Source organism: Coenobita brevimanus, chromosome 24 (genome assembly GCF_032717465.1).
Source record: "Coenobita brevimanus isolate Jiangsu-jjx chromosome 24, ASM3271746v2, whole genome shotgun sequence".
In the NCBI taxonomy this organism is placed as follows: domain Eukaryota; kingdom Metazoa; phylum Arthropoda; class Malacostraca; order Decapoda; family Coenobitidae; genus Coenobita; species Coenobita brevimanus.
Genome location: NC_136977.1, coordinates 10,608,741 through 10,628,688, shown reverse-complemented (window position 1 = coordinate 10,628,688; position 19,948 = coordinate 10,608,741). Strand labels below are relative to the sequence as shown.

At 42.4% G+C, this 19,948-nt stretch overlaps 1 protein-coding gene across 2 annotated transcripts in view; it reads right to left on the bottom strand.

The window, feature by feature from the left end:
* Positions 1–19,948, bottom strand: part of LOC145393426 (organic cation transporter protein-like) — a 157,099-nt gene that overhangs the window by 64,753 nt on the left and 72,398 nt on the right. For both annotated transcript variants that reach the window (XM_080267523.1, XM_080267522.1), the window contains exons 3-5: positions 11,722–11,848; positions 10,394–10,580; positions 3,434–3,537 (exon numbers count right to left, since the gene is read on the bottom strand). In XM_080267523.1, the coding sequence (XP_080123649.1) occupies positions 3,434–3,537; positions 10,394–10,580; positions 11,722–11,848 (418 nt within the window). The remainder of the gene's footprint in view (positions 1–3,433; positions 3,538–10,393; positions 10,581–11,721; positions 11,849–19,948) is intronic.

The window sequence follows — 19,948 nt, the reverse complement described above, 5'->3', positions numbered from 1 at the left end:
CCTCCTTGCTTCCTCCTGTCTTTGTTCTTCTTCCCTCTTTCTCTTCCCTTTCTTCCCTCCCTCCCCCGCCTCTCATTCTCGTTCTTTGCTGTCATTCTTCTTCTCTCCTTGTCGCTTCTCCCCATCCGTCATACTTCCTTTCATCCTTCTCTTCTTCCTTCCTCCCTCCTTTCTTCCCTCCTTCCCCCCTGCCTCATTAGTTTCATCCTTGCCATATCTCCTCTTTACCAAGGCCCTTTACCCTCTGTCCTTCCTTTCTCTATACCTCTTCCCTTTTCTCCTTCCTGTCTCTCTCCTTCCTCCTTCCCTTTTTTCCTTTCTCTCCTTCCCTCCCTACTTCTTGCTCCTTCCCTCCCTCCTCCTTGTTCCTTCTTCCCTCCTTCCCCTCCCCCTCCTCCACGCGAGCGCAGGTCAACACAATCAAGCGGACCGGCTGGAAAATTTGTATAATTAAATTTCGAGATTTAGTTTCCTCCTCACATTCATAATTGCTCCTGGAAATTTTCGGTCCAGTTCATGATGGCGGTTCAGCCGACTCAACTCGTTTCCGAAATTTTGGGGGGTTTCTTGTTAATGTAATTTGCTTTTAATTTGTTGTTGTTGTTGTTGTTAGGCGCATTTTCGGAATTTTTCGGTATCTTGTTTGTGTAGTTTGGTTTTTGATTTATTGTTGTTGTTGATAAACTCAGGCTCTTCTCGGTATTCAGTGTCTTTCCGTACTATACGTGTTTTTCCCACTTCATAGGTAAATCAGATTAAAGTGGGTAATGCGCGGCTTTTCTCAATGGAGGAGGAGGAGAAAAGGAGGAGGAGGAGGAGGAGGAGAAGAAGAAGAAGAAGAGGAGGAGGAGGAGGAGGAGGTTCTGAGTAAAATCATTATAGAAAATGGTCTACGGCTAAAGTTTCGACACTTGAATTTATTTCCTGTTGCTGCTGGAGTTTCCTTGTGAGCTATACGGATTTGTTGTGCTTTTTTTCCTTAATGGACTGATATTGAGTACCTTCCAGTTTCAATTTATTAATGCTTATAGTTCACGCACTTCTCATCTCATTACTTAATTTGCTCACTGTCTTCATTTCTGTAAAATTTAACAGTATTCCCTCCACTCATTCGTATTTTCGTCATTTAACTAACTTGTCATTTCTGTTATTAGCTATTCTCAGTTTCGTCAGTCCCCTCCTTACTAATTTTCTCATTTCCCCAGTCATCCTGCTTGACCTTCCTCATTGTCTTGTTTTCCTCCTCTTTTCTTTGGGTTTATGTAATAATTTCACTGATTTCTTCATCATTTCACTAATTTGTACGTCAGTCCCTTAATTTCCTCTCATCATGTTGCTACTCTTCACTCTTCGTTTTAACGACTTCCCCATTTTCATTAATTTCCTCTTTTCATTTGATTTATTTCCTCTTCCCAGTGATATAAATTTCTCTCTTCTCTTTACCTATTTCCTTGATCTGTTTTTACTGATTCCCGCTCTGTTAATATTTTTTTTCCCATTTTATGCCTATTCTCATTCTTATTTCTCTCTCTTCTTGTATTACCGATCTCTCGCTTTTAATAACTTTCTCCCTTCATATTATTAACTCCGTCAGTTCGATAAAGTATATTGTATTATATTCTTGCCATCTCCAGACGATTTTATTCAGCTTAGAGGAGACTTTTGGAATCGGAGGAGTTAAGTGTAGCCTTCACGAACCCCTGTACCACAAAGCGTCTATTTTAATGTGAGTTCATTTTCTTAAATTAGCAGGAATTAGTCAGAAAATACACCAGGATCAACAAAGGGTTAATTTTTCCTCCATCCCCATCACTTCGTATGGGATCCTTAGAATAGGAGCCGCGATCAACAAATTTTTCTCGTCACTTTTTTTAGGTATCACATTTTTCTTATATATATATATATATATATATATATATATATATATATATATATATATATTTTTACAAAAATCATTAAAGACCAAGGCGTGGCCATTGTTCACTATTTTTCTGTTGATCTTTTCGAGTTTTCTTACACATTGTTTTACACTATGATTCAGGTTGTAGATAATATGTCCAAGATCCATGTCGTAACTATATAATTAATAAAATATAGTTACGACATGGATCTTGGACATATTATCTACAACCTGAATCATCTAGTGTCCAACTCGAAAAGATCAACAGAAAATAGTGAACAATGGCCACGCCTTGGTCTTTAATGATTTTTGTATAAAAGAAAACATTCTGCCTAAATATACTAATATAAATATATATATATATATATATATATATATATATATATATATATATATATATATATATATATATATATCTATATCTATCCATCTATCTATTTATCTGTCTATCTATCTATCTATCTATATATTACATTAACTTGGCTGTGTTTAAGGACAGATGCATCAGATTAGAATGGGTTGCCCAGTACTATTCTTAAAAACTCTATAAAGGTCCTAATATCTTTCTTTGGAAATACTGTCTATACAAACAACGATATTGTTCTGAAGAAAAATGTATAAAAATACTAACTTGTTCGTAAGAAAGTATAAAAATGTCCAGTAATATTCTGAAGTATATAAAGGTTTCATTACTGTTCTTAAGAAAATATGAGATCCATTAATGTTCTTAAGAAAAAATATAAAAGCTCCCACACTCTTCTTAAGAAAGTATAAAGAGGTTCAATATTGTTTCTAAGAAAATACATTAAGGCTTAAACTCGTTAAGAAAATATTTAAACGTTCCAGAGCTGAAGTATGACACATGTAAGAACAAAATTTTAAGTTTTAACCCATTCAGTACGGCAATCTAGATGATTTTATTCAGCTACGGAGAGTTTTCTTAGTGGAATGTACAGATATAGTTTTGGTTCATCCCCCTCTAATTGCATAAAAGCGTTGAATAAAACCCTGCTCTGGTACCTTCATTAAACTGGAAAAAAATATAAATAATTGAATAAATAAATGAAGAGATACTTAAATAGAGAAATAAACACAAATAAATCAATAAATAAATGCCACTTCTGTTCTGACCACCCCATATCAATTTTCCTCTATACTCCATCTTGGTTAAGTCTTGGCATCGCTTTCCCTTATCTGGCAATTGGCTATTTCTCACAAGCCTGATTTCACCTTCTATAAAACACACTTATGACTAATCTCGGTGCGTTTATTTGAAGTTGCATTTAATTTTTCGACTAGCCATTCTCGCCTGAAATATCTCATGAGTCACCTAGCCGCGGGTTCCTACTCTTCCGACGGGGGGCCGCGGAGAACAAAGTGGTGTATGGATGGACGATTTTTTTTCCTTTTTTTTTTTTTTTTTTTTTTTTTTTGAGGAAGGGAAAATTGGAGACAAGTTGACAAAATATCAACCTAATGCTATCTGTTATATAATCATAAATTATTCTCTCTCTCTCTCTCTCTCTCTCTCACCTGTCCGAGCAGTAGCCCCCTAGCGGCGCCCCGAAGAAGTATCCCACCATGAAGATGCTCTGGATTAGGGACCTTAGACTCTCACGCCCGCACACCAGGTCCCACTGTAGGAGTAATTATAGAGCGATTAGAGAATGATTAGTTGGTGATTAGAGGGTGATTAGATGGTGATTATAGGGCGATTAGATGGCGGATTAGTTGATGATTAGAGGGCGGATTAGTGGTCTGAGTAGATGGCGAAAAGAAGGTTGATTTTACTCTGTAATCAGATTGTGATGAGAGAGGGGACTAGTTGGTGATTAGAGGGTATTTAGAAGGAGGATCAATTAGCGGCTCAGAGGGGGGATTACGTCGTCCTACGGGGTGGATTAATAAACTGACTAGAGGGTGTATTAGTTGGATTTAGGAGGTGGATTAATTGACTGATTAGAATATGACTTAGTTGTGACTGGTGGGTGGATTAATTGACTGATTAGAGTGAAGTAGATGTTATTAGAGGGTGGATTACTTGACTGATTTGAGAGTAGATTAGTTGATGATTATAGGGTTGACTAATTGATCGATTATAGAGTAGATTGGTCGGTGATTTGAGGGTGGATTAATTGACTGGGTAGAGGATGGATTGGTTGGTGATTAGAGGGTGGATTAATTGACTGGGTAGAGGGTGGATTGGTTGGTGATTAGAGGGTGGATTAATTGACTGGGTAGAGGGTGGATTGGTTGGTGATCAGAAGATGGATTAATTGCCTGATTAGAGGGTGGATTAATTTGTGTTAAGATGGTGATTGGAGGCTGAGTTGTGATTGGTTACAAGGGTGACTTCTAAAAACCAAACCAAGCCTGATTAGGGTCGGATCAAGGGTCTGAGCTGAAGGGGGGGGGGGTCTTTTAGTGACTGGATTGGGTTTTGATTGAATTTTGATTGGGGAGTTGATGGGATTCGATTGGAGGATTGATAAATACGCGTGATCGTGTATTGTCTGGTAGTTTATTCCAGCTTGCGACAGACGATTGTAGGTGCTGGTGTATGGATATTTTTTTATTTAATTTGTTTTTCCTTGCTATGTTCATCATCTGGGGGGAAAAAAATAAGACACCGATATAACCGAACTGCTCCATTGTCTGGGTATACAGACGTCCTTCAGCTCCCATCTTATCCCTCGAAAGGAGAATGGTGAGCTGCAGGAGAAAGGCAGCTTCTTCCTGCAGTCCACTGGGTTCTCGTTCTGATGTGCCTGGTACTGGAACCACTGTTAATGTCACTACACACGATTTTAATCAGATATAGAGGGAGTTGTAAGTGACAGAGACTGTTCATTGGGACGTCCATAAGTATGTATTTTTAGGATTTTTGTGTTGTGTTAATTGATTCTTGCTGTGTTCAAGGCTTGATTTCAATTTGATTTGTAATTGTGCAAAGGGGCTTAGTTGTCTGATATCTGGCGTTTGCAAGAATATGCCAAAAATATACCTCAGTAGATACTAACTGATGGGTTTAAACTGCGGCCTAAGTAGGGCTCTGATTGGAATTGAGAGCAAAAGAATAAACGACTCTTTAAAAGTATGAGCTGAATCTCATTGTGCATCACTGAGCATAGCATAGATCTTACTGTATGCGTGAGGAGTTTTAGTTAGGCTATAAATTCGCCTTTTTTATTTTTTAATGCATCTGATATAATTTACTCCTTCAACCCGGGGACGTCCCATAAGCTGGTAACACTACTTGAGATAAACGACATCCTCGTGCTGTAAGTGTTAACTCTCTCTCTCTCTCTCTCTCTCTCTCTCTCCTCAGTCCATGGGCGTTTCTCCTAAGCCAAATGAAATAATGTAGGGTTAGTCAAAATCAAAATCAAGAGGGATCCTCGCGCAGAGGTTAAAATCTTTTGGAGTGGTGTCACTTGGTAAAAATGTGACCAGTACTTAATTGGAAGGTTAATTCATCAGAACTGCATTGACCACGAGTCTGATGAAGCTTTGATCAGGGTCTGATTAGATCCCCAGTGATACTGGGCTGATCACAAGGGGGGCGTCTGATTGAAAGGAGGAGTACGAAAAACGGCTGATTACGTGGAGGATCGGGTGGGAAAAAAATTGCCTAATTTCAAGATTCTGGAGAGAAGGACACATTTGGCTCGGTGGAGGACCCGTCAGGTGAACTGAGGTTTTTATGTATTGCTGTCACAGTGACATGACTTGTACAAATGGGAGAGTTATATTAGGCATTGGAAAAGCAGTTTGTCGAGGAGATACTGTGGTTTCGAGTCCAAGTCTGGCAGTAAATGGTGTATTACCACTACCACCATGGGGTGAGGTAGGGTCCGGAGAGTAAGAAAAAACCTGATAGAACAGTCTGCCTAGTTAGAAACGCCATACTCTGATTCCCTCACCATTGAAGCTCCTGCGATATTGACACCATCTCACAGACATAAACTTCCACACTTATGAACTTCATATTACCTGCCAGCAGAGTCAGTCCAAAAATTATCATATCACCGAGGAAAAAAGGGATGTAATAATTCTTCCTACGATCTCGATCACTGTCAGTTTCCGAGCCTCATCAGCCTCCACATCACACTTTCTTACACACTGTTGAATCTGCCCAGTAAACGAAATTTCCAAACTTGGCTATAGGTCTTCCATTTGATGCTGGATTACTTACTGATGCCTTTGGTTGTTACTCCAGCTTGCATAATGGAAGGTGTAACTTTATTCATTCTGATCTAAGTACACAGATATTTTTCCCCCTCCGTTTTATCTACGCATGTGCATGCTTTATGTAGTTGTTACATTCCTACCCCATTTTTTTTTTCTAACAACTTCTTTCATGTAGAGCTTTGATTATTGTTTCTCTGACAGTCAACATCATATAGAGAAACTGAAAAGTGATAAATTTCACACTATACAAATCTTGGAAAATTACAACTCCAAGATAATTTGTAAGCATCAAAAACCTCAGAATAATAATTTTCATAAATGTTGAAATGTTGTAATCCTCACGATCAACACCAAAATATTAAGAAAATTTAAAGTTATGAACATTACGGTCACCTACATAAAAAATTACTTGAAAAATGAAGGTCACAATCAGCAACTTCATCTTCATCCATCATATCAATTAAAAAAGCAACATTAACCTCACAGCTAACAATATTGAAAATAAAAACATGAAAAATGACAGAAGCTCCCACAACTTCTGCCGCATCCATCACAGCGGTCCCTCTCTCCTACTTCCTTTGCTGTGTGCCATTCTCCACACACACACACACACACACACACACACACACACACACACACACACGAGGCCATTCATGTGGAGCTTATATTATTCTCTCTTCCTGTCCATCTTCTTCTTTTCTTTTCCTTTCTTCTTCTCGCTTGTCTTTATCTTCCTTTCTCCTTCACTCCTTCTTTTATTTTCCCTTTTGCTTATCTCATACCATTCGTTTGTTTCCTCCTCTTAAATCACATTATTCATCATTCCGCTCGTCTTTCAGTAATTTACTTGTTCCTGTTTTTTTTTTTCTTTTCCCTCTTCAGTTTCTTCTCACCACGATTGAGAGAGTAGCGTATTCGGAGCCCCTGCACACACACACACACACACACACACACACACACACACACACACACACACACACACACACACACACACACACACACACACACACACACACACACACACACACACACACACACACACACACACACACACACACACACACACACACACACAGTCCATTGATGTTTCCCTGCACTGGGTCTTATATTCTTCTCCCTTCCTGTCCATCTTTATTTTTTTACTTCCTGCAACACTCTTTCTCCTTTTTTCCCTTCACGGTTTCTTCCCCCCTCCCCCATTATATCCTCTCTTTTTTTCTTTATTACTTTTCGTCTTGATTTCTTTCCTTCTTTGTTTCCCCTCTGTGCCTTAATTTCTTTCTTTCCCTTCCCACTTTTGTCTCTCCTTCCTCTCCTTCCTTTATTTTCCCTCTTGTGCGTCCCTCTCCTTTCTTTATCATACCTCTCATCTCCCTTTCTTCCCCTTCCTGCCTCCTCCATTTCTTCCCCTTCCCCTGTCTTCTCTATTTCTTTCTCTTCCTGCTTTTCTTCTCCCTTGCTCTCCCTTCCTGGCTCTTCTCCATTTGTTTCCCTTCCCATCTATTTTCTCCTTTCTTTCTCTTCCTGCCCCTCGTCTCCCTTTCTTCCCTTCCCAGTTTTCTATTCTTTATATCGTTTTCCTTAGTTTACTTATTCCCTCTCCTAATCTACATCCTTCTCTTCTCCCTTTCTTTCCGTTCCTGCTTCTGTCATCCTTCTCTTTCCCTTCCTTGTTCCTTCATTTATTTTTTGGTTTTCTACTCACTGCTTGTCCTTCCTTCATTTTTTCTCTTCCCACTTCCTCTCCTATTCTTCATCCTATTTCTCTTCATTCTTTCTTTCTCTTCCTGTCTCTTTCCTCACCTTTTTTATTGTCATTCCTTGTGTCTTCCATTTTTAACCTCCTTGACTGTTTTCTCCGTTTGTTTTCCTTCTTCGTTTAACAAATTTGTCTTTCTGCCGCATCCACAGGGGCGACCAAAAAATGTACTTGACCCACATAGTGTCACTCACCCACAGAAGTACCATGGTTGCTTGAAGAATAGGGTACAGGTGTTATGGGATGAATGTTAGAGAAAGCAAATTGAACAATGCCCCCCCCCCCTCCCCGGCCATGTTTCAGGCAGTGTGGAACCCTCTAAAGCCGCAGCTCCCGGATGTCCCACCCCAAACCGTTAGGCATGACCAATTTGTCACCTGGGAACATGATTTTTTGCACAGTGGTAAAGCTTCTCTCGGTGTAGGATGTAAGTATGATGGGAATCCCGAGGGCCGCCTATTACAGGAGGGGCGGCCCCTGAAGGTCTCAGGCGAAGTTGTTATGCACGGCCAAAGTTTTAACCACAAAACATATAATTTTGCATATCAGTTGATGTTCACCCCGGCCATATTTTGGGAAGAGTGGAACCACTGAGGATCACCCCTCACAGTAGAGGGGGCAGTCCCCGGTGGTACCGTCACGGCCATTATGCACATCCATATTTTTTGACCGTGGAATCATGAAATTGTGCATACTGGTACGTATTTACCCCGACCAAGTTTTAAATTGGGTGGGACCCACAGTGACCGTCCCACACGGCGGCCGGGCTCAAGGGGGACAATACCCAAGTATATATTTTAAATTAGAGCCTGAGGTTTTGCACAACGGTAGATCTTTACTGGGACCACGTTTTAAGCAGGGTGGGGACCCAAAGGCCGCCTTCCACGTGCCTGGGGGTGCGAGGTCGGCTTCCGTGTGTCCTGGCCTAAAGCTTTGTGCACAGTCGTTCTTTTTAACCAAGGAACACGAAATTTTGCATACAGGTTGACTTTCACTCATGCCACATTTTAGACAGAATGGGATCCCTGATGGCCATCCTCCAAGGGGGGACTGTCCCCAGGGGGCAAAGTTTTTACGTACGTACACAAAATTTTGCACAGTAGTAGACCTTCATTCGAACCAAAATTACAGAGGGTATGACCCCCGTGGGTCACCCCTCCTCCGCACCCAGAAAGTTATTCCTTTTTCCTTATAATATTACAGGGGTGGGCAGGAATGGGTGCAGCTATCAAAGGTGTCCTTTGTTTGTTCTCAACCTCCCCCCTCTCTCTCTCTCTCTCTCCCTGTGTCCTGATCTAACCACTCATTAGTATATTTTCTTCTGTAGACGCAAATAGTTGAATCATCGTCATTGTATTTGCTTAGTTTCTTTCTTTCATCCAAACACCTGTCAAATTGAATACTGTTACTTTATTTCCTCACCAGTCTGCTTCATATGTGTCACACTGCTCCTTGGACATACGGACACTTACATATTTCTTGTTTTTTTTTTTTTTCGGTCTTTTAAAGGATGATGTGAGTAAAAGGTAAAGCCATACAAACACATATACCTCCTGAAAAACGTGAAATGTGACAAAATGAATTTTTGGATTTTTACTAAGTTTTGCCCGGAGGTTTTTTTTATTACTATTATTTTTTAATCATTATTCATGCTTTAGGATAGTTTCAGTTTTAAAAATTATTTTTAACTTCCTTCCTGTCTTTTCCTTTTCTTCCCTTACTATTGCATTCATCTTCTGCATCTCATTTTTATTATGATGTGTTTTTCAACCATCTTATTAGCTCTCCTAACTTCCTTCACTCCTCTGATTAATTTTCCTACCTCTCTCCGTTTTCTTCTCCGCTTCGTCCCCCCCCCTCTCTCTCTCTCTCTCTCTCTCTCTCTCTTTCTTTCTTTCTTTCTCTCTCTCTCTCTCTCTCTCTCTCTCTCTCTCTCTTTCTTTCTCTCTCTCTCTCTCTCTCTCTCTCTCTCTCTCTCTCTCTCTCTCTCTCTCTCTCTCTCTTTCCCTTAAAATCGGCAAAATTTAATCCAGTCACACACAGGTGCCGTAAGTTAAGGTTCCGTAATCCAGAATATTAAGGGGCTGGTGACCGGCCTACGCCCATTGTGGCATTAAGTGATCAAAAAACTTTCAGCCACCTCTCTTAAGGATTCGAATCTATGCCCCCGCGCCACGTGACCTTCATCCCGATTGGCGGGTTAGCTTCTCTCTCTCTCTCTCTCTCTCTCTCTCTCTCTCAGCTTTTCCAGTCTTCCATCTTTACCTCGCTCAGATACCCAGTCTTTGGAGGGCACCGTATAATTTCCTTACATCCAGCCCATACAAGGAAGCGAGGGCAGATTCCCACACCTCTAATTAGCAAGGAACCCATGCCTGTCTTCCAGCGTCCACACTCAGTATTTCCCTCCTCTTTATTATTGAGTTATGATGATGATGATGATGATAAAGTTGGTGATTATATCTTGCTGGTTTTCTCCCCAACCCCCTCCTCTTTCTTCCAGTCCAGTATAATCTCACGTCATCCAGCCTCTCTGTTCTTACCTCCGAGATAAGCGTAGTTTGGAAGGTAGAATTGTCGTACTCCCACGCGGTACAAGGGACGATGGTCAGGTTGGCCTCGTCAGGAAGGTAGCGATGTCTGTCCTCCCACGCCACGCCCTCCAACACGCTGTAGTTTCGGGCGTACATCTCACATCGGGAGTGCTGCTCGATCCCTGCCACCGTGGCCCTAGTGGAGAGAGGGAGAATATGGAGGGTGAAAGGAGAGATAGGAGGATTTAAGGAGAGACTTCAAACGTGAGGGAGAAATTTGGAGGGAGTCGGGAGAGAATGGAGGGTTTAAGGAGAGACTGGAGGTGTCAGAGAAGAAACTGGAGGGGTCAGGGAGAGATATGCGGGGTTAGGGCAAAAAAAAAAAAAATTCAAGGAGAGATAGGAGGGTTAAGAGGAGAAAAAAGAAGAGATTAGGTGGAGGTAAGAGGTGTGGGAGATATAGGAGGGTTTAGGATGTGAGATTAGAAGGGTTGGGAGACATAGGAGGGGTTAGGGATGAGGCAGGAAGGGTTTGGAAAAACTGGAAGAGGCTAGAGGAGAGATGGGAGTTTTGAGTTGGAGGAGAGATAGCGAGGGGTCAGGGGAGAGATGGCAGCCAGGGGTCAGGGGAGAGATAGTACTTAGTGGATAGGGGAGAGATAATCGCCAGGGGTTAGGGGGGAGACAGCAGGAACTTGGGATGAGTCCTTGAGAGACGGTCGTGGGGAAGAGTTCATGAGACTGAGGCAATAAAACTGAGTTGGAAGAATGAAGCGATATAGGAACTGAGAGTGGAATATACGGATGAGTGATGGAGAGAAAGTAAAGACCTTGGGGTGAACGATGGAGGATTGAGGGATGGAAACCGAGATGGATGAACAAAGGGATGAGGGAACTCGTGGAAGGTGGGTGATGGAGGGTGAGGAAAGAGTGAGGGTGGAGGGAAGGTGAAACGACTGAAGCTGCTGAAGAGTGGTAGAAAATCAGAATAAAACATCGAAGTGCGTTTACAGCCATGAAAAAGGGTAATTGTGAAAGAGAAAGACATAGTATTAGCTCCGTCAATCCTAAACTGAATGTAATCGTGTGGCGGTGGCAAGAATAATGCAGTATATATATATAGGACATTACCATATTGAAAGGGTTGCCAAATACTGGAGGGCTATACTGATCGCTCAAATAAATAACACTGTCTGGCGTTGGCTGGAACAAATAAAACCAAATGTCAAGAGAGAGAGAGAGAGAGAGAGAGAGAGAGAGAGAGAGAGAGAGAGAGAGAGAGAGAGAGAGAGAGAGAGAGGTCGATTTAAACGTTACTATCATCAGTATCTTCATACCTGGGCAGTGAGTAGTTCCACCGCTGTTCCTTGGTCCAGTGGTCCAGTTGAGGTATGCTGCACCAGTGGTCCGTCAGGGGGCTCAGGAATGCCGTGGCCACCGCCTGCATGGCTCCAAACACGCCCCCTGCAGCATCATAGTTGTTAGGGGGCAAGCAGGATAGCGGGTGGGAGACAGGAGAGCGAGACAGGAAGAAAAGACGGGATGGAGGCAAGTGAGGAGGAGGTGGGTAGGTAACAGCAGGGGGATGGGAATGGTTGGAAGCGTGGTCATAATGGGGAGCATAGTAATTATCCACATTCTTCGATTAGGATCAGACTGAGCGGGAAGGTTGGGAGGGACTGGGGAGAGAGCCAGGGAGGGAAAGGCAGGAGGCAGGTGAGAAAATGTAAGGTAGGTAAGAAGGTTTAGGGGACAAAATGGACGTACGTTAAGTTAGGTGTAGGAAATGCTGTTATTACCATCAGAGAAAGGAAAGTTCACATACGATCAGGCAGAGGGAACAAGGGTGTGAGGCAAGGAGTAAGAGCAAGTGACCTAGTGAGGAAAGAGGCAAGGCAGGTAACAGGTGTAGGAAATGGGGGAGCTGATGTTCGGCTCTTTGATTTGATTAGGGATACGAATCAGAGGAGAAAAAAATAAAAGCATCAGAAGAAGGCAGCAAGGTGGAACTGGGAAGTAAAGTAGGATGGAAAGGCTGGGGGCTAGTGGGGAGAGAGAGAGAGAGAGAGAGAGAGGCTGAGTAGGTAACAGGATGAAGGAGGGGATGGATGTTAGATCAGAATGATAAGTATTGTCATTATCAGAAAGGAACGTTCAGGTACGGTAAGGTGGTTGGATATGGGATGTAGGACAGGGAAAGAATGCAGAAGACTGGTGAAGAGAGGGGCACGGCAAGTAACAGGTGAAGGGATTAGGGGACAGGATGGATGCAACGCAGTTTAGATATAATAAGGAGAGGCAAGGTAGAGAGGAATGGAGGAGAGGCAAGAAGGGAAGGCAGGAGACTGGAGAGGTGAGAGACAGGGAAGGTAAGAGGGTGATGGGAAAGGGGAGAAATTCGTGATAGAGGCAAATGGCAGAACTATATGCAAAATGTATCATGCTAACGATAATGAGAACATACAGCATACAGTACTACGGTAACTTATATGTATGCCACGGTAAAGATATTTTATACCTTGTGTCAGGGTTGGGAGAAAAACGTGGTGGTGGTGAAAGGTGGAGAAATGTGAGCTAAAATACAGCACGTTGACTGGGAAATGAGACCATGATTCGGTATCGGAAATTATATACATTATGTTAGGTCAGGGGAGGGAGAAATATGGTAGAGAGCAAGATAAGGAATGTAAGCAACAACAGATCATGTTGACAGTGAAATGAAAATACACTAATGATACACACTAGATACTGAATTATTTTCCAAGTTGAATAAAATCGTCTGGATACGACAAGATTAGAATAAATAAGGCCTCCTTGTACTGAAAGGGTTAACTCCATTCACTACCAGATGTCCTTCGTAAATTGAATAAAATCTACCGGTATCAGAAGTAGCGAAAATACAAATGTTCCCCTGGTCCTGATGGAGTTAGTTAGAGGAGAATGTGTTTTACATCTTCATTCACTGCCATTGATCATTTTCTGTGCAGAATAAAATCGTCTGGCGGTAACAAGAACTACATAAATGACGTCCCGATAATGAGGGGGTTGATGGAAATTTCTTGCAACCCCACCCCTGCAGCTATCACGTCTCTCCTAGTAGTAGTAGTAGTAGTAGTAGATGGTTGGTCATTGGCATGATTGAGGCCAACGGATAGTGTTATGAGGGTTAGTGTTAACCTTCACATTACAGCTCCAGATGGTGAACTGTATTATGAAGCATGGTTTTGATCTTCACAATATAATTCCCAAGTGGATGGAGGTGAAATTTGGTGGTGGTGTTGATGGTGGTATAGTAGTTGAAATAGGAGTGGTAGTGGTGGTGGTGGTGATGGTGGTGGTGGTGATGGTGGTATAGTAGTAGTAGTAGTATAGTGGTAGTAGTAGTATGTTTATATACGTCACTTTACATATTAAGGTTGGGTTTATTTGTCTCACTTTACGTATTACGGATGGGTTTATATGCGTAGCTTTGCATATTACGAATGGGCTTATAGACGGGTTTATATGCGTCACTTTACACATTATGGTTGAGCTTATAGGTGTGTTTATATGCTTCACTTTACATATTACGAATGTGTTTATGTACCGGTACGTCACTTCTACAGTACATATTGACCTAAACTCCTCCCTCAATAATACCTGCGCAATTTCAGCCAACAGTTGTGGAGAAATTGCATTAATGATTGTCACAGGTGTTGATAGCAGTGCCAGTTTTGTTTATTAGTTTTCGGATTTTATGGTTTGTGCTCAGCCGAATGCGTTCCCCCCCCCCCCCCCGACTTGATCATGCCCTCCACGTTAGCAGAAAAAGTCGCAGCAACAACAGCAGCAGCTGTTGTTGTTGTTGCTGTTGTTGCAGCCACGAGTTCATCTGGAATTTAAACCCAGTGGAATGCAGGCTTAGGCTGTCCTCCTTCAACAAGTCACTATCCACCTTTTGGGGGACTGCGAGAGAGTTGAGGGACGTTTGTATGAACGGGCAGCACCACAGCCCATTTATATCTGTCACCACATGAAAGAGTCCGTCTGCACCACCTTGGTGGCAGAAAGAGAACGATAAGCAGATGCAATACAGGGTTATCTCACTGACCCCAAGGACGGCAGATTTGTTTATTTATATAATTATTCATTCTTTACTGGAGTATTTTTGTTCAGATTATGGGATGCACCTGATGGTGAAGGACTCAGTGAAGGTATCTAATCCCCCCCGTTAGGAAGGCATCTCATAAACTAAATAAAATCGTCTGGAGATAGCGAAAATGTAATGGGAAAGACATCGTAGAGAAGACGACAGTTCTCAGGCCCCATGACTCACTTAGATGAAAATAATCGTCTGCCATTAGCTAGAATAAAATACTAGAGTTATCCGTATCATAAGAGAGTTAATGCGTGCAGTATAAATAAATAAAAATATTGTTGTCTGAGGCCACGAGTGCGAAAATTATTGCATAGATTTTTGGAGCATGAATTTATGGTATTGGTGTTGACAACACCTTCCAACATGAAACTGCATTACACCTCGCAGCTGAATGTAAAAAGTTATTTGGTTTGGCCTGCCGCGGAGTGCTGGTATATCAGTGACGTATTGAATATCGAAAAATCTGTTATGAATGTACACAATAAGCGTCTCTCATTGTTGCCTTTTTCCACTGAGCTTGGCAACCCGGAACTCCCTCTTCCATTAATGTTTTGTTTTGCGCCTGTGTTCATGCATATGCTTTGTACATGCGTTTCCTTCACCTCACCCACACTGATTCCTACAATTGACCTAACTTAGGCTAGGTACCCTAACCAAGGCTGTTCTCGATTGCACTCTTACGGCCGTATTCTTAACGTTTTCATCATAGGGACAAACTAATCTGTTTTCCTTTTCTTTTCGTCATTCTGTTCTGTTTCTTTTTTTAACTCTTCCCAACACCAGATGAATTCACTCACCACAGGAAACTACCCGAGGTCTGAGGGTTGAGAAACACTCTCTGTTTAAAACAGAGAGGACGAAGGTGTGAGCAAATTCGTAGATTCAGATGGCCATTTATGAATCAGTTATGAGCAGTTGTTATTGATGATCACCCCGGTCTGTCTAACCGAGCAGACTCATCAACTGCAGGTAAGCAACCGCCCTTGCAGGGCCGTCCCGTGCAGTGAACCGACATTCCCTTGTGGTTGATAGCACCTGTGACAGCGAGGCACGGGGAAGAGTATGGAGGTTTGGTTCCTGGATGGACGCCTCATTTGTATCGCTTCACCCAGTTAGCTAGGGCACCATAGCAGGCTCCACATCACCCCGTTACCTGATTATATTGTTACCACCCAGCGTTGTAAATAGTTTCTTGGGTTACGTGAAGCCAATAGGCATGTCATTCATTGTCGAGCTGCCTGACGTAGAAAAAAAGTAATAAAAGGTGACAGGAAGGGAGGAAAGAGAAGGAGAAATACGAAGAGAGGAAGGCAGACACAGAGACAGAATGATAAAGTTGAATGAACAGATAGGCAGCACTACATCAAGTGAGTGGATAATAGTCGCCACAACTTACCACCAGTTGCGAGCAGCCGATGTGTCTAGCTTGTTAGTCATAGTGCACAGCGAAATCAGCAGGGGAAGAAACATACCAAGCACGCCTTAAGACAGCGCATTCCTCAGCACATGAGCATCAGAACGGTAGCTGTGATCGTCAGCGACTGTCAACAGCCTCCACAGATGAAACGTGCGGCTCACCCAATCGTTAACAGGTCACCCACTCCTACCTTCTCTTTCAGATATTACTTGGTGTACTTTTCATCAGTGAGAGTGCTGGGGGAGGCGATCGTCCGTGGTACTGTACTAATCGATTAGTACCTGACTGGTTTGCATGTTTGTGTGTTTGTTTACGTCAGTCCCAGGTCACTGTAGTATCATAATTATGACCTTTACCTGAGTCGTGAGAAACCAGGTATATAAAAGGCGTATTCTTACTTTCTTGCTTTTTTTTTTTTCCTAAAATAAAAATATACTTTCTCCACTCCTATATTGGTCAGCCTACAACGCTCATCTCTTCACGGCTTAATACCCTTTCCTGCCCAACCACCCGGCACCATCCCGGCCCAAATTGCCCACTCCTCTCTACCCACCTCTCCCTTTAACCATCTTCCCCCTTCCCTCAACACAACGACCATCTAAGAGATATCTGTAACTTACACCAGCCTACACTCTGCATCGCCCCTCATGCAACGCCCTTGATCGCTGGGTATACTCGTCTCGTCCTGCCCCACCATTCACCATTGTCTTGGCCCACCCCTCCCACTCCTTTCAAGCTCACCCCATCCACTTGATTTATTCTTGTTATTTTTTATTTTATTTATTTTTCTATTTATCTGTTGCTCCCTCACCTTCGCTTTACATGACTAGGTCCTTGAGAGGGACGCCTTCATGTAGTAGCACAGATATAACCGGGCAGCTTCACTGTACGGTTATACAGATGTACTGTACCTGAACTCCCTCCCTATTCCTTGAAAGGAGGATGGTGGACTGCAGGAGTAGAGCAGCTTTAGTCTGCAGTCCACTGGGTTGACGTTTCATGTAAACCAGGGGCTACATCTACTATTACTCACAACACCAGTATTCACCAAGTAAGCTTCCTCTTGCATGCCCCATCACCCACAATTCCTCGAGCTCATTCTGTCTACTCCTCGCCACTCCTCTCCGCCAGTTTCTGCTGTGATGTGGTGAATATCATGACACAGTTGCCTCGACTGCTAACCGATATACCAAACACACACGCACAGGACTTACATATCCCACCGGTGCTGGAGAGGGACGCCTTCACGTGGTGGCACTGATATAACTGGGCTGCTCCATCGTCCGGTCATACAAACGTCCCTAATTTCCTCCCTACCTCACAAAAAGTGGATGATGGACTGTAGGAGGAGGACAGCTTTACCCCGTAGTTTCAGATGAACCTGGGGCAACAGCAACAACAACAACTTATCCCGTCGTACCTAACCCTCCCCCATCATTCCAAGGCCGAAAGATTAACACTGCATCGTTCCCGTCTATCCCGACCACTCGCTTGCACACACCTCACCAATTAATAAGTAAATAAAAATAGACATAACCAAACAAGCAAATAACAGATATATTGGTGTGTGTGTGTGTGTGTGTGTGTGTGTGTGTGTGTGTGTGTGTGTGTGTGTGTGTTGGTGGAGGTAATGGATATAGGTGTAGGTGTGATTTTTCGGTTCAGTGAGGTGTATAGATTGTAAAAGGTAATGCAGCTCCAGTACCAGGTAATTCGTGAACTGTTCCACGTCCAGAGCTGTGATGGTTGTGTCATTTAGTGTTATTGACCCCGTTCCATTGGAGTCAGTCTGTTTGTCTGTCTGTCTGTCTGTCTGTCTGTGTGTGTGTGTGTGTCTCTCAACGATTTTAAGTACTTCAGAGGAGACATCACAAGGAAAGGGATAAAGTAGATTGCATTAATCCCCTATATTCCGTAGGGTCTCCACAATTCTGAATGAAATAGTCCTATGCTAACCAAAATAAAATCCCAAAAGACATCATAGCACTGGAGGGGTTAACTTCATCGGCGACTTTTATTTATTTATTTTTTACATATTACTCTGAAAGGCCGCCATCGGCGACCTCCGCTCGATGTCAAAAGGCCTGAAATGAGTAATAACTCGGGAATCGGAGGTCCTATTGGACTAGAAATTGTTTTATTCTTCAAGTTAAAGCATTATAATGGTACCTTGCTCTAACAAAAATTGCGCTACATTGCACTGTTTTTGCTGTGTTACGGTTACAAACAAATCAACAAACATACAGAAATCGGATCATTATAATATAGATTTTGCTCTCCCCAGACGTTTTTATTTTTTTTTTATTTTTTTTTTCAGTGTAAGAAACTCCTCTCATACCCAAGTGAATAACGAAGGCTACATCTAATCCCTCCAGTTTTCCTAAGCTTCAGAACATCGTGTGGAGAAGGCATGAAGGCTGTACAGAGTATGCCATCGGAGTGAAGGGGTAAAAACGTCTTACGGGCAAGGGAAGAGCTACGAGTATTTCTGTTTTGTAATATCCAGGTGGTTACGAAAGTTTTAATGAAGTTATGGGTAAGATGCTCATTAACTAACGCTTCAGGATTTAATGCTTTACAGTCCGTGAATTTCCTGCCAGTTATGTAACCTTGGAATATATTTTCATCAGCTTGGAGATTCCCGAGCAACTCTCCCTTACCGGCTTATTTCTGCATTTTAATAATCTCTCGTATGTAATTTTTGGCATATAAACTTGGCCTTAAAAAATCATATCAAGGAATATTGAGGTTTAGTAAATAAATAAGATTCATTAAGGAAGAAGTAACAGGAAGCAATCATAATTCTTCAAAATACGACGTTTTGTTGTGAGCTTAAAACGAGTAACAGTAGGTAGAGGAAACAGAAGGAATGTCAGGTTTGGATGAAGGAGGTTGGTGATGTGGAGGGGAAGATGAGAGTGAGTACGAAGTGAGATAATGTAGAGAAAAAAGGAAGAGTGTTAGGCTTGGATGAAGGAAGGAAGATGAGAAAGAATGGGCAAAAAGGAAGGATTTATAGAAGCGAAATGTTACACAAGAAGGGTGTAAAAATTAGAAGCATGAAGAATCCACTGCAGGACCAGACATTTTCCTCAGAGGCAGAGTGATATCCAGAATTTGTTTCCCCATGCTAGCTAAGTACCGCTCAAGAAGTGTCTGCAGTGGGATAAGTGTACGTAATAGTCCATGTGATGTGTTGGCTTTGTCGTGTGCGTCGTCGGTATTAACAGACAGGTATGGAGTTATTCAGACACTTGCAAGAACATACTGCCAGCGTCCACTAAATGCCTGCCACCTTTATATTCGAACCCAGAATCGACATCGCATATCGAGTGACGAACTCTATACTGTAGCGACTTATCCACCGTGGCTCCAGGTAACGGAGGTAGAAAGTTAATTAAGTTGAAAGGAAAGGGAGAGGAAATGAAAATATGATGGAAGGCAGAATAGAGGAGGGAAGGATAGGGGAGGGAGTGAGGGATATGGGTGAGAGGCAGAGAAGGGGAGGGGAAGTTGGCAAGAGAGATTATATGAGTGAGTTGGAGCGGAGGGTTGGTAGGATGAGCGTGGAGGGGCAGGTGGGAAGACTCGAGAGAAAATAGCAGAGTACAAGTTAACCTCATCACTACGACGACGTCTTTTACATTTATGCTGGCTGCCTTGGAATTATTTCATTTAATTATGAGGCCTCTCGTAGTGAATGGGTTAGAAGAATTCTGTTATACTTCTCCACTGTAATAGGTCTGCCCAAGCCAATTAAATATGTTAGGTGTCAGCTGGAATGAAATGTAAAAACAGGTCAGCTAACTGAAGGGGTTAACTTAGCAGAGTAAGGAGGTTAGCATGGGGTGATTAGCCAAGTGAGAGAATGTAGGATTGTTAGAATGAGTTTTGGGAAGGTAAGGAAAAAATAACAGGAATGAAAAGCTAAATCGGAATGAAAAAGAGAGAGAGAGAGAGTAGGGAAAAATGGACAGGGGAGCAACGAACTGGATGTGGAATTATCCCA